General features: G+C 41.7%; 1 protein-coding gene across 3 annotated transcripts in view; it reads left to right on the forward strand.

Moving 5' to 3' along the window:
* The first annotated feature begins 2,269 nt into the window (after positions 1-2,269).
* The window catches only part of Kctd16 (potassium channel tetramerization domain containing 16), a 283,202-nt gene continuing 272,760 nt past the window's right edge, over positions 2,270-12,711 (forward strand). Inside the window, exons 1-2 of one of the 3 annotated variants that reach the window (XM_036204711.1) lie at positions 2,270-3,105; positions 3,433-4,591. In XM_036204711.1, the coding sequence (XP_036060604.1) occupies positions 3,760-4,591 (832 nt within the window). In that variant the 5' untranslated portion in view covers positions 2,270-3,105; positions 3,433-3,759. The remainder of the gene's footprint in view (positions 3,106-3,432; positions 4,592-12,711) is intronic. The other 2 variants (XM_036204712.1, XM_036204713.1) reach the window with 2 other exon arrangements.

Consider the following 12,711-nt stretch of genomic DNA (forward strand, 5'->3'; position numbering starts at 1 on the left):
AGGGAGGAATAGGAAAGGTTAAGAGTGTGGTGGCGAAGGTAGAGACAGGCAAAGTGCAATGTGAATAAATAGAAACAGCTGCAAACCCATCAATTGGTATAATTCATAGCAACTATCATTTTCAAATGAATGATTGGTCTGAAAATAACCTAACCTCTGAAACAAAGACCAATGAACAGATCCTTCTCCCTCTCTGTTTGGGTTTTTGAGACAATATCTCACTATGTAGCTCTGGCTATCCTGGAACTTGTTATGTAGAACAGGCTGGCCTTTAATTCACAGAGATCTATCTACCTGTGCCTCCCAAGTGCTGGGATTAAAGGTATACTTAATTACCCTCAGTTTTGAATTGAGAACATTTTCTTTGAAATTGTAGGATCTTTCATCTTTGTAACTTAAGTTAATATTAGAAATTCTTTGAAATGACTTATCATTAGAATGTATAATGATCTTGAAATTCTTGTTTTCTTATCAGCTATCCTCCCTACCCTTGGTCTAGAATACATAATGAAGAACTCAAGCACTGAAGCAATGGTTATAATGTACTATTACATGTCTAAAAATTAAAGCAGAGAGCCTCAAAATGAGGATGAATCTCAGGAGTTGAGGTTTTACTGTCCACATGTGAGGGTCCATTCCCACTACCATGCATGTGCATGAGAACACACACACACACACACACACACACACACACACACACACACACTGGTTAGGTGTGGTGGTGCCTGTAATCTTAGCTCCTGGAAGAAGAAGAAGGAGAATCAGGGAGTCAAAGTTAACCTTGGATACATAGTGAGTCTGAAGTCAGCCTGGGATACATAAGATCCTGTCTCAGCATCAACAGTAACAAGAGAAGCCCAACATTCACTTGTTTTCTTATTCAGCCCAATCTGTACTTAAATCAGTATGGACTCAGATCCACTCTTTTCCCTGAGTTGGTGGAAATAGAATGTTTATTTTGTCATCATGGTGAATAATGAATACAAAGTAAATTCAGTTCACTATACAAACGTAAAAATGGGTAGTATTTTTAGTTCAGCCTAATTTCCAGATACCCAACTGTACTTATAGTTTTGGACACTAGATGGCAATATAAGTGCATCACATAATAAACCTTTCCTTAATTGCTCCAGCTTTCAAATCAGGCTATGGAGGCCAGAGAGAGCAGGTTAATGCATTAGTTAAAGCAGCAAAGTCAAATATAATCAGGGGTTGGAAGTGAGCTAATACTCTGATTATATTCAGTAACCAATGGTTATTAAAAGAAAGGATTGTTACACACACACACACACACACACACACACACACACACAAATTTAGTCGGCTGTTGAGAGATCTTCAAGCTAATAATTCATGGTGCAAAAGTTGGCAGTGAGCACACGCATTTCCTCAAATGTGTTCAACTTCATTTTTGATTTTCAGCTTTTAAAATAGCAGTTGTTTGGGATGGTGTGTGCCTCACCTGTATTATTCATTGATGAAAAAGTGCATTCTTACCAGGGCTGTGAGCCCAGGACTTTGGCATTTTAAGGGGAAATGGTGGACTTACTGTAAGCAGTTGGCTAGGCCATTATTGACTGGCAGGCTCAACTGGAAGCACTTCGTTAGTGTATTAGGTTGCCCTGGAAATGCCTTCTTGAAACTCTAATGATGCACTTAACGGAGCCCTCTGGGACAGGGGTAAAACGTCTCTTAGCAGGCGTGTCTTCCACGGGAGTACTCTTGGGATGGGTTGGGATGGGCAGGAGCATCTAAAGAGAGTCTCAGTAAGGAGGAAGCATCAGAACAGGTTGCAGGTAGCAGTTTCTTACAGGTAAGTCAAGATAGTGACTTACTGCTAAAACTCCTAGCTTTTTGTGGACATTTGAATAATCATGTTGAGAGAGCATCCTCAATCTGTGTGTGTGTGTGTGTGTGTGTGTGTGTGTGTGTGTGTGTGTGTGTGTGTTGGCCGAAAGAATGAAAGGGGAAGGGCATCTGAATGAATCTGACTGTAATCAAAGGCTTAAGAAGAATCCAAAAGACTTGTAACTTGAACATTCCTAGGATTAAAGGAAAATGGTTTAGAGGAAGAAATGCGCCCTTCTGCAGAGTCATGCATTTGAAGAGCTCGTCCTGAGGTTTTTCAAATGAAAATCACTGCCAGTGTGAAGGCTAATTGGTTTATGTTGGGGGTGGGGGGACAGGGGGTTGGAGGTGGGGTTGAAAACAAGGAAGAAAGCCCAGAGGTGGCCTCTGCAAACTCAAGATCACAGGCGGGACGGGGGTCGGTGCAGTGCAGCGTCCCCGCCCTGCGCCAGCAACCAGCGCCTCCCGTCCAGTGCCCACCGCGGGCGCCACGTCCCTGTCAGCGCTGGCAACCTGTCACCGCCGAGGACGTGACTCCGAGCTGCCTCCGCTCTCTCTAAGCCCTATTCCTTTAAGATGATGTAATAGTCATTTCCCTGGATGGTTTCTTGCCTGCACTGCTCACACAACAGCATCGGAACTGCTCCTGGCACGGTGGGACCTCCTAGCTCCGGAGCTCGAGCCTCGCAGGCATCTCCCCGCCGCCCGGGCTTCTTCTCGCTCCTACCTGGCGGGGATATGGGCGTCCCTTTGCCCTTGCGGGCAGGTGGGGTGGCTGCTGCGACCCTGGCTGGGCGCATCTGTCTGTCTCTCTGCCTCTGGGCTCTCTGAACGCCTCAAAGTCCAGTTACCTCTTGCAACTCTCCCAGGTGTAAAGGATCTGCTCTAAAGGTTTTGATTTTGATATTTTTTTCTCTTCCTGCCGAAGGTTTGGTTGAATATTTTTTTTCCCTTTGCTTCACTTCTTCGACTCAGCCTCCTTCTCATGGTTCAACTTTTTTATTTTTGCGATCCCTTTTAACTAGAGATTTGGGAGTGAATACGTACACACATACATACATATACACAAACGTACTTTTCAGAGCGCCTAAGTGCGGGATCGTTTGTTTTCCGAGAGCACATCTCTCTGGCACTTTTCTTTGATACCTCTGTCCTTTACCTGTTTGGGATTTGACAAGACCCAGCGTGGCTGTGGTTCCCGATTGCTCTGCAAAAGATTTTTTCTTCGCAAGAACTAAGTCTCCAGAACTCGCTAAGGTAAGAGCAGAGACTCACGGCTTTCTCTGTCGGGCTGAAAAAACGGGTCTTTAGAAGTTGAAAACTGCTTATGCCATTTACATCAGATTTACAAACAGGATTGATTTGAACAGCAGTTGATAGTGTCATGAGGATTAACTTAAAGACAGCGCAGTCAGGGAAGCATCAACTCAGTTAAGGAGTGATTAAAGTCAATAGTTACAGGCTGCTTATGTAAAAATAATCTCCTCTCTGTCATTCCCCCCCCACCCCCGGTCCCTCCCCAGAGATCTCTCTCTTTCTGACTCATTCTGGGTCTGAGGAAATAATTTCTCTCTTTTCCCTCAGACAGACCTCTGAGTAACTGGGCACTTGGCCTTCTTGCCTACCCGGCCTAATGGAAGATGGGAAGTAGACAAGCTGATTATTACATTCTCTGAAGTAGTAGCTCACTACCAGACAGCTTTGAACTTCCTGTCCAACATTACTTCACCTGTGGACTCTCCTAAAATTTGCTTTGTTGGGGGAATAAAGAGCGAAATCGGGGTAAGACGAGGTCATTTTTTAACAAGTTATCACCTCTTCCTTCCAGTACACCTGGATGCAAAACCTAAGGCTGTGACTCCGACGTCGGATTGTACCTTCAAGTCCAGGACGCTGCATAAGAAAGGGACGATGGCTCTGAGTGGGAACTGTAGTCGTTATTATCCTCGGGATCAAGGGGCTGCAGTTCCCAACTCCTTCCCCGAAGTCATAGAGCTGAATGTTGGGGGCCAGGTTTACTTCACCCGCCATTCCACACTAATAAGCATCCCCCATTCCCTCTTGTGGAAAATGTTTTCCCCCAAGAGAGACAACGCTAACGATCTAGCCAAGGACTCCAAAGGAAGGTTTTTCATTGACAGAGATGGCTTCCTGTTCCGTTATATTCTGGACTATCTCAGGGACAGGCAGGTGGTACTGCCTGATCACTTTCCAGAAAGGGGAAGGCTGAAAAGAGAGGCTGAGTATTTCCAGCTCCCTGACCTCGTCAAGCTCCTGGCCCCCGAGGAAGTCAAGCAAAGCCCGGATGAATTCTGTCACAGTGATTTTGAGGATGCCTCCCAAGGAAGCGACACAAGAATCTGCCCCCCTTCTTCACTGCTCCCTCATGACCGAAAGTGGGGTTTTATTACTGTGGGCTACAGGGGATCCTGTACCTTGGGCAGAGAGGGGCAAGCGGATGCCAAGTTTCGGAGAGTACCCCGGATTTTGGTTTGTGGAAGGATCTCCTTGGCAAAGGAAGTCTTTGGAGAAACTTTGAATGAAAGTAGAGACCCAGACCGAGCCCCAGAAAGATACACCTCCAGATTTTATCTCAAGTTCAAACATCTGGAAAGAGCTTTCGATATGTTGTCAGAGTGTGGATTCCACATGGTGGCCTGTAACTCCTCGGTGACAGCATCTTTTGTCAACCAGTATACCGAGGACAAGATCTGGTCAAGCTATACCGAATACGTCTTCTACCGTAAGTAGGAAGGCTTCCGTTTATTTTTGTGTATTCTACTTTTCTTCACAAATGTATGTGGTCTCGTGTTTTGCTAGGGTCTAAGGATACTGGTTTGGGATTGCAGCTATGCTAAAACTATTGAGTCCTAGAGGTGGCTGTACTTCAGTTCTTGGGTTTTACTCCTTGTGCTGGCGAAATCTTTCTTGTTTTTTCCAGTGAGGTCACAGGATAGTCAGACTTCATAAATTAGAAGGGACCAATGATGCTCCAAGAGTTCATAAACAAGCATGCACGACTTTTTTCTACATAGTGATTTGTGAAGGTAAGGTTGCTGATTACAGCTTGGCTGTTGGTTCTCAGGGTTTGGAGTTTTGCAGAGTCAGTGTGGATGAAGTACCACTGCCAATCCTTTCAGCTAAACTCTTGGGGTCTGTTAAGCTGATTGCTGCAGGCTTGCTTTCATTAGTGGTTTTCAGAACACCAATGGATGTTGTACAGAGTGATGTGGTCTTGGCTAGATGGCAGTGCAGACTGCTGAAAAGCCCCCCATTTCCCCCAGGTCTGAAATTCACTTTTATGGGCTTTGCAAATCTGTTTTTTTTTTTTTTTTAAACATTTTCTACTGAGACTGGAGTTGCAATGCAGGTTTAATTAAGCTGAACTTTGTTTAAGATCCACCTAAAATGAACTAGATCTCTGAGACTTGCCAATCACATGCAAACACCCCAGATACCGAGTTGATAGAATTCCTGACATAAAATAAAATCAGTATGTTCATAAGAGGGGATGTGATTGCCAGTCCCTTTCAAGTAGGGCTCTCCAAGTCTGTTCTTGTGCTTAAATGGAGACTTATGGTGTGGATAGCTTTGTTTTATGGAAGGGCGTTGTGAATACAAGCCATTGGTCTTTGGAGGATGAACAGTAAATTGGTCTATACAGTGTGATGCTTGCAGGATTTGGGCTAAGATGTTGAGTTCATTCCACAGAGATTGTGTTCTCAGTATTAACATTCCATTTCCTTCTGTTGATTTGAAAGCAACTTCAGAAATCAGGATTAAGATGTCTACATTTGTTTAAATATGAAGAGAAGACTGAGTTTCTTGGACCAGGCATTGCCTATAGTTGTATTTCTCCATTTGGAGTTAGTGCAGGTGGAGAAGCCAATGGGATGTGGAGTTTTCCAAAGTGGGTCATCACATATCTACTCAGAAGTGAGGATGCGTACATTGCATGGACAAGGTGGCCCATGAAGAAAAAAAAAATCAAATCAATCCCAAGAGCCTACTGATGTGTATGGAATAGCAAACATTATTTGGTCCAGTGGCCCTAATTGTGGTCTTGTCAATCAGTATCTTCATTTAGGCTAGAGTGTAACCAACAAATATCATTTTCTTCTGTCTGGAAAAGTTCCTATGGATACAGAGATAAGATTCTTGATTTTTAAACCTTTTGTAAGGAGCTGACACTGTCTGTCATCCTGTAGAACATATATCTTCTTCAAACTTTTGGGGAAAATGTCCTTTAAAGATAGGTCAAATGGAGGTTTGTACACTTGACTTTCAATCATTTACCCACCTAATGATGCCTTTGCCATCTAGGTCAGTGGTGTTTCCGTGTTCATCAAGCGCTTATCTGTCTGACACTATGTCCTCTTTAGAATGCTCTGGAAATGTTCCAATTTCCTGATCATATAATTGCTGCTTCTTTTGTTGAGCTGTGGAGTCGTAGTTTGCTCTCCGTATCTCTATGAATAGGCTGGCACAAATGCACAGGAGCTTCATACTAACAGTATATATTTTGCAAATCATAGACTTCCCTTTTGTACCCAACATCCAGAGCTAGGTATTAACTCTTCCTCTGTCTTAGGACCAATAAAATTGACAGCTGGATTTCTAGGGTGCATAACAGCTTCCGTGCAGCTGCTTAGCCATAATTATTTAATTAGAAGCTGCCAACTGTGCCTATATAAGCATTAATTCATCAAGCTGTTGTGCTCCGCTTAATGGGCCGAAACCATGGGAAGTGCTCTAGATCAGGGAGTTGACTGCATGCAAAGATGCTTTTCTCTGAGGAACTAATTTTCTTCCTGAGCTTAGTGGTAGTAAATTCACACCACACACACACAACCCTTAGATGCAAGGTATTAACTATAAGCAATCAAAATTTTAATAACTTAGGAATTATGTAAAAGCACATTGCCTGGATTCACATCACATTAACAAATGAACATAAGGAACTAATGCATTTGCTCTGGGTGGTTAGCAGCTATGGGGAGGGAAGACTGTCCCCCATCATTTCCCTGTTTGTCCATTTTTTTCATCCAAGTCTTGCAAGAGTAACATTCCATCTGTCAACAGATTAGATGGATAGCATCATTGCCACCCTTAACCTTTCATGTGGATCTAATTGATGGCCAGCATCAGGTAGTACCGAGTGTTCTGTTAACATAGAAAGTCACCTGGTGTCTGCAAATGTTTAGGAGAGACAGAAGAAGTGTAAGCTGTCTCGCTCAGTCACTAAAGAATGAGTAGGAAAGGGATATAAAAAGAAGTGTCTGTGTTAGAATCAACTCACAAACTATTTTAGACATTTTTTGGCCTTTATTTAAAACAATGAAAAGGTCCCTTTTCACCCCATCTGCTAAGTCCCACCTCCTTGTTCTTCAAGCAATTCATAAAAGGCAGCACCATAAAGAGTCAACAGTGCTTCCCTGGCTCATCTTTAAATAAAGTGTCAATTCAGTAATTTGGAAACCAGAGGCCCTACTGTAATCAAGTCGCAAGTGCACAGAGAGGGACGAGCACTGGGTTTCTAAGGCTTTTTCAAAGACTGTCACATGTTTTCTGAGCCTCAAGAGTAACTTCAGGTGAATGTATGAAAGAACAGGGGTTTTAAAAACATTCTCATGAAACAACATGACCACAAGTAGAGAGTTTTGTTCATAAGATAGTATGTGTATACTCTGAGCTCCATTAATTGTACAAATGGCTACCCATGCACCACCTTTTGCACAAATGACTGCACATGCGTATGTTTAACCTTTATCCTTTCCACTTTGTTTCCTTAACTTTAAAGGGTCACACCAACAAAAGTCTCAATTTTTTTGCATACATACATACATACATATATACATAAGCTATTGATTAAATAAAGACTGTCAAAAAGTAGATCATGCAACGATTTCCCACTTAGAATTCAATTTTCAGACCACAAACTGAGAAGAAGTGATTGTATTGACTGTGAATCATTTCTTCAATATTGACCACACAGCTTCAAATAAAGGGTATACTTGCATAGGAAAACAAGAAGAAGTGGAAATGCATCTACCCCCAATGACAGTAGTGCCTTTTATCTTGTTTACATGGCAGACACCAGCGATAACTTTAGTTTTTATTACTCATAGAGACACAGCATTGGCACATTCAGATGAACCAGAGTGTAGCCCAAGTCATGGAGTAAAGGATGCTTAATATCTGTATCTCTTCTTCCTGTGACTTTTCCTCTGACCTTGTAACTTAGGTGTTTCCTTGTCTCCTTGTTGAAGCTCCTCCAGGTATCCGGTTCTGTCTCCCCATGCTAAAACTAGGGTTTGTTGCTAGGAAAACTTCTGTACTGTCATCATATACAGAATGCTCTCAAGGTAGGACATTACTTCTCCAGAAGTATCTGAACATGTAAGAACTTTCCAGAGTTGTATATCAGGCAGCTTTTTACCCTGAAAGTAATGTTCTTGAGACTCCAGTTTACTTAATTTTTAATTAAGAACAAATCACAATTTATTTAAGTCTGAGGCCATCTGATGAAGTCAGCACAGGTCCAATGCCAGGCAGATATCAGAGGGCAAAGTACAGAGGGGAGGTCATCATTTTCTCCTTATTGCTTTAAGATGCTGTGTGCTGAGAAATGGGCTCTATATAATAGTTAAATAAGCATGTTAGTAATCCATTTGTATACTGTTTTCACTTCTATTCCAAATAAGATCTGTTGCCTGACTTCAATCCCTTGTGGAAGGTGATTGAAAGAGGTTATTCCTGGGACTATGATGTTACTGAATGAATTCGGCAGCAAGAAAAATGTCAGTGTTTGAGAAGAAAGGGAAGAGGACGAGTCTCTCATATTGCTTTCAAATGTCCTGAAAAGTTTAAAATACACATACAATTGGGAAGAGAGGAGCAAGTATTACCCACAGCCTCATGAGATTTAGGTCCTATCAAATAAGTTAGAAGTAAAGAGAGCTGTGAGCATACTAAAGCTACCCAACATAGAAGACCTCCGAACACAAAACATGGAGAGAAACGTCTGAGGCACTTCAGGTCCCCATTTCTGAAGGCCATTCCCTTAAAACTGATAGACAAGCTCTGCTTCATCACTCACAGCTGCTTTTCTTCTGTGGTTTTTGCTCTAGCTTTCCTTAAATCTCATAGTTCTTGGGTAGTTAAATTTTTATTGTAGAAATACTTCAAGTGTAAACAAACGCAGAGGCAGTGTGTGAGACACTTTGATCTAACCAATTACCCCCCTCCCCTCTTTTTTTGAGACAGGGTTTCTCTGTGTAGTTTTGGTGCCTGTCCTGGAACTCACTTTGTAAACCAGGCTGGCCTCAAACTCAGAGAGATCCACCTGGTTCTGCTTCCCTAGTGCTGGGATTAAAGGTGTGTGCCACTGCCACCTGGCAACACCTATCTCTTGATGGTTGCGACTGTTAGCATGAGGTAGTCATCCTTCATCTATGCTCTGATTTACCTTACCTTTGGTCTGTTCTGGATAACTTTGGGATAAACCCCTGATACTGGTCTTGTGATTCATCTATAGGTACTACAACCAGTATTTGTATAAATGAAAATTTTAAAAATATAAAATGCAGTTATTGCATAGAAAATCATTATCTTCACTATCAAATATCAAGCCAGTGTTCAAATTTTCCTGATTTTTCTTTGCATTATCTTAGCTGGATTGTGTAAATCAGTGTCCATATGAGGCATATCCATTACATTTAGTTGATGTAGTTTCCTTATACTCTTTCATAATTTAACAACACTGCATACAACTTCTGTGCAACCAATTGGTTAGGCACTGTTAACTTGTTAGATGTAGGCATTTGAACTGGTCATTTGAGTTTCAGTATTTCTGGTTAGTCTTCTTCATTGTTTATGGCAAGTGGATTTTCATTTGTATAGGTGGTCTGGAAGCTACATGTTAGGAAGTCAAATAAGGGCATCCTTTTATTGTTAGCTTTTATATTCATTATAGGAATAGACAGCAATGGGGACAATTTCTCTCCATTTTCCAAGTCCATTGTTTTGACAAAGTAAGCATAACAAGGGGCACCATACTTTTCCTTCCAGTTGTTCAGGAGACACCCAGTATTCCATGCTTGTTGTCATCATTGGATCAGGCTGCCTTGAGGAGTACATTGAGCTTCCCAGGATGTGGACTGTGTCTTACTGACTGTGAGTAGGAGTCATCTGGGGTGGGAGAAGTCACCTTCTACCCACTCTAATTTTGTATTTGAGAATCCATGGATTCTTTCAGCCATGGTGACAGTCCACTGAATTCACCATCTCTTTCCAAGTAGTTTTTTCTTGTGTATTTCCCTATCTCAGTAAATGGCATCTTCAGTCACCCAGTTCTTCAGGGATAATAACCCCAGAACGCATCCCAAGCCTTCATTCTCCCCAGTGAACCTCTCTAATTTATTGCGCATCCTCTTCCTCTCTTCTTCTTTCAAAAACCCTTCCATGCCTTTCCATAGTCATAGATGCTACTCCTTCCTGTCTGAGTCATCAGTGTTGCCCTTCTAGACAATTGCTTGGATTGTCCTCCACACCTGATACTCCCCTTTGGATCTAGTGTCCATGCTGCAGACACGGTGAGGTTTTGAAAACGTTAGTCTGATCACGCCACTTTTCTACTTCATCACCATGAAGTGCTCTTGAGGGGAGTTTTTACTATGCACCAGGACCCTGTACTTTTGAAATGACCCCTGTTTCCCTCTCTAGCCTCTATTGTTCCATCTCACCTGTGTGTTTCAAGATCTCTGGAATACATTTCATTAAGTTCCTGGATTTCATTTTTAAATATCTGCTTCTTCATTCTTACACATGATGTTCCCCTGCTTGGAACTTTGCCTCCACCTGTCCTTACCAGAAGTCACATTTTTAGATGCCTTTCCTGATCCACTATTGGATAAGGCATGCCTTATCCTTGCCTCCCAGGGTCCTAGCTTCTTCTACAGTAACACCAATCCAAATATGTTATTCTTGCTTACCTGCCTATCTCTCTACATCTCAACTTCATGAAAATAGAAATTGTGTCTGTCCCGTTCATCATAATTCCTGGTACTAACACTCAGGTAGGTACACTGTCAACCTATTTTTAAAAAATGGAAAAATGCCAACTGCAATGTTCTGCCATGGCCACAAATGCCACTAACTGGGAATACTGTTAGAATAGCTCTTAAAAGAAATGCTGGCGGCCAGCAATGGTGTGAATAATGCTGTAATGACTAGTAAGGACTCTTCCTAATGGCCATTGAGTGCTCCTTTTACATACAAAGTGGAAGTGTCACAGAAAGTACTCTACTATTAGCACTTGTCCAGTGATTCCAGCCCCAGGGAAATGAGAAGAACATTTACCAGCAGTGAAGCCTCCTGTGCTCCTTTAGCTAGAGGGAGGAAATTGAAGCTGGGTGGGACTTGTATTTAAGGAAAAGCCCAGAGGGGAATCAGGATTCAGAAAAGCATGCAGAATTGATGAAATACTCATAATAGGAAAAGAAATTGACTGAGTACAAAGTATGTTACAAGACCTGCCTTCTTTATTTTTGATCTGCCTTCTTTATTTTCTTTCTGCCCAAGTGTTCCATTTACTTTCTTTGATTCCCATCAGCAATCATATTCCTTAATGCCAGGGGCAACCTGACCCTGTGGTTAAGAGCCTGGTGATTGGAGCACAGGTGAAAAGTGTGCCATTTCTCCTTAAAACAGTGCCCAAGTTCAAATCCCTGTTTGTTCCCTATTAATAATGCTAACATTATAAAAATACCTTCCTTGCAAGCCTCAGTTTCCTTACCTGGAAAGTGGGGTTAAGAACAATAGTAGTTGATTGATAGGATTATGAGGCTCAAATGGTTGATGTACAAAGCACAGTAGAGAATGCCTGGTACCACACAGTGTTCACGATGTGAACACCCAGTCCCCTGGTAATTCTGGCAGGGAGTAGTCACAGGACTTCAGCTAAATAACTTGTTGGCTTCTTGTTGGTAGTTCTTTGTCTAGTTTACTGACCTAATCATGCACAAATGAAAATCATGTATAAGTATATTTGATAGAAGGAAATTTTGATTATTCATTTTGATTGAATAACTGTAAAGGCAAACTCCACAACAGACTTCAAATTAAATGGCACATTGTATCCTATGAATATGAAAGTTTCTAAGTATGAATTGAAAGCATATGTAAATAAGATTATGTAAATATTAAAAAAGAGAGAGAGGAATAGGTCTGACAATCCAGCAAAGTTATGCTTTACATTCTACACTGGAAACTGTTAACAGTGGCCAATTCCCCAACTGCATTTCAACCTTTGGCTTTCAGAGCCTAGGATAACAATGTAATGGGGTTGGAAATTAAGAATACATCTTAAATCATAGATTCAGTCTCTATGGAACTAGAATTCCCTTTTTATGAATCTCAGCCTGGAGAGTATCCTTTGTGGTGACATCAGAAATGATTATTGAGTAGGCCACTGACAATGGGACCATCCAAATTGTTCCAGAAGCAAAAAGAAGACATTTTACTCCACCTATACATAGCTCTGTGTTCTGATACAACAGGGAAATGAGCTTGTTGATCCACATGTGCTACCATGTGACTTATTCAAAAACTGCTCCATGTAAGATAATTCACTCTTATCTATTTTTTTTTCAGCCTTATTCTGAGGCAGAAACAACTTATAATCATTTCCATGACCAATGCACAGTAACCTTTCATTCCCGAGTGAGTGTGATACAGTATGTTTAAGAACCTGCTGCACTCAGGAAAATAAAAGGCGAGCTAAGAATTTCAAGCTTCTGTATATTGTATCTTGGAGAACTGTGAACTACCCAGTCACCATTGCTTATCAACTAAACAAAGCAG

Source organism: Onychomys torridus, chromosome 13, assembly GCF_903995425.1.
Source record: "Onychomys torridus chromosome 13, mOncTor1.1, whole genome shotgun sequence".
Taxonomy (NCBI): Eukaryota; Metazoa; Chordata; class Mammalia; order Rodentia; family Cricetidae; genus Onychomys; species Onychomys torridus.